This window comes from Cyprinodon tularosa, unplaced genomic scaffold, assembly GCF_016077235.1.
Source record: "Cyprinodon tularosa strain WSP-4 unplaced genomic scaffold, ASM1607723v1 ctg1392, whole genome shotgun sequence".
Taxonomy (NCBI): domain Eukaryota; kingdom Metazoa; phylum Chordata; class Actinopteri; order Cyprinodontiformes; family Cyprinodontidae; genus Cyprinodon; species Cyprinodon tularosa.
Window position 1 is genome coordinate 46624 of NW_024038213.1, and position 2226 is coordinate 48849.

General features: G+C 40.9%; 1 protein-coding gene across 1 annotated transcript; it reads right to left on the minus strand.

Annotated features, from left to right (window-relative positions):
* Nucleotides 1-450: 450 nt before the first annotated feature.
* rgs5b (regulator of G protein signaling 5b) lies at nucleotides 451-1750 on the minus strand. The gene is made up of 5 exons (XM_038278189.1): nucleotides 1587-1750; nucleotides 1373-1462; nucleotides 1214-1278; nucleotides 960-1123; nucleotides 451-857 (listed from the first exon to the last, which is right to left on the minus strand). Exons 1-5 carry the CDS (start codon nucleotides 1628-1630, stop codon nucleotides 681-683), a joined length of 540 nt encoding a protein of 179 aa, XP_038134117.1. The 5' UTR covers nucleotides 1631-1750; the 3' UTR covers nucleotides 451-680.
* Between the last annotated feature and the right edge of the window lie 476 nt (nucleotides 1751-2226).

The following is a 2226-nucleotide window of genomic DNA, read 5'->3' on the forward strand; positions in this document are numbered from 1 at the left end:
AACAGGTTGTCTGGCAGTCACAGTGAAAGTATAATTTAGGTGCTCTTCAGTGTAAAAACCACCTTTTTATGCTAATAAAGCTACATAAATGCCACATTCTCTTGTAAACACTCTCATTTGAACCAGTGACTGAGACCTCAGAATAAACAAGTCACTCACACACCCTCCGGGTTTAAACTTCACAAGTCTTAACTCTAAAAAAACAAAACTCTTTTCTTATCATATTTGCTTATAAACATCCAACCAGTCATTTACTTTCTTTGTATCTTTTATTCAATATTACTTTCAGATAAAAAAATCAATGTATAAAATACATTTCCAGCAATAAGTTGCACAAACATCCAGTAAACACTTTTTCAATAAATAACAAATAAATAAATATTAATGCTACACCATCGTATGGTAGTTAGGTTGTGTGATAGCACCTCTCTGCTGTTTTTTTGTGAACAGTACATGAGTTTTTTAACACTCCGTCTGTGTGAGCTTCTTCTCAAAGCCTCCAGCTTGCATCCTGATCCTTGGAGCCGTCGATGAGACTCAACTTCAGCAGTCAACCAGAAACTCTGCATGCTTTCAACTGAGCCTTTGCAGCCACAGCAGCACATCCTAGAGTTTGCATCCTCTTTCTCAGGAGAAGACAATTTTGTCAAACTTCCTTTTTTTTCTTTTTTCGAAGTCCCTTAACCAGTTTTTGTTTTTCTGGTCAGCTCCAGGTACACAGATGATCTGAGGAAGCGAGGGTAGCAGTCTTTCTCCATCAGGGTGTGGATTTTGTCTTGAGCCTGGTCGAAACAGGACTGATTGGGCCGCTTCATGTTCTCCTTGGTGATTTCTCTGGTAGCATGGTCAAGGTTAACCTATAGACAAATAGGAAGAGATGGTTTAGATTCAACGTTTGGCTACATGATTGTCATAAAACAGAAAAAGTAAAGGAAGATTGGATTCCAGAGCAAACATACCTCTCGTGGTGCATCGCAGCAGATGAACTCCTCATAGATTTTCTTTGCCTTGGCGGCAAGCTTGGACGGTTTCGTCGTCCTGTAGTCCTCGCAGGCCAAGTAAAAGGCAATGTTTTCCTCGCTGAACTCTGACACCAGGAATGCTCTGAACAGACACAGTCCGTCTGAAAGAAGAGCAAAAGGAGGATTTAAAACCTGCTGCTCAAAGCAAACCACTGATTAAAAGGATTCTGTCACAATGAACTAGAACTTACTTTGACTTGACAGCAGATTGTCAAATGACTCCTTCCACTTTAAAGGCTCATTGACTTCATGTAATCTGAATTAACAGAAAAAAATATATATATTTAGAAAACCTTTCCCATGTGGTTTCACTAAAATGCTTCCAAAGAGAGATTGCATGTCAGCCTTACCTTAGTTTGTCACTTTTCTTGGCCTGTCCTGTAATGCTGTGGTCCGATCTCTGCAGTAAACTTCCAAACAAGGCTCTCAGCTCCTTTGCCCTGCGGGAACACATCGACGTTCAGTGTCACACAGCAGTTTAGATGATATTTAACACATAAGCAGCCTGCTGGTGTGAAAAAAAGTAACGTTTGTTTTCAGTGTGAAACCTCTGGTTGAGTTTACCTTTCCAAGCAGGTGATAGGCAGTGATTCAAGTCCTCTGCACATGGTGAGATGCTTTCTACTCTCTGCTGAATAGTTCCCAAATATTTCTCCTGGGTGCCTGCCAGAGTAAGCTGTCCTCTTTGTTGTCAGTAAACGAGCTTCCAGCTGATCTGCCGCCTGTGTGGGAAAGTAGCTTTTTATAGAGCGGGCCAGGGTGTGACATCAAGCTTCTCAGCCAATGAGAGAGATGAGTGGGTGGATGAAGAGACTCCTCGACGCTGATTTTCCTCCACACTACTTCCTCACTGCTCTGTGACTCGTCACTGAATGAATTACTTCACTGCACTTCAATGTCCTCGTGGTGAATAGAGGAGTGAGGAGTGTGTCGGTGTGCTGAAAGGGGGGGTTTCTTTTGTGTATTCAGACGTGTATTTCAAAAGGGAATTAATTAGAAAACCCCTTTCAGCTGAAACATTTAATGTAAAATAGTTCATAGTTGCTTTGGTGCTTCCGTCTCATTGAAGATGACAAATAGCACCGAGCTGTCTTTAGATGTTCTCTTCTACACCTCTCACTGCAGACAATTGATATAAATCTGTTTTTTTTCTTGAAATAAGTGTATTTTTCCTTGATTTGAGTTGATAGTTGAGACAATTTAT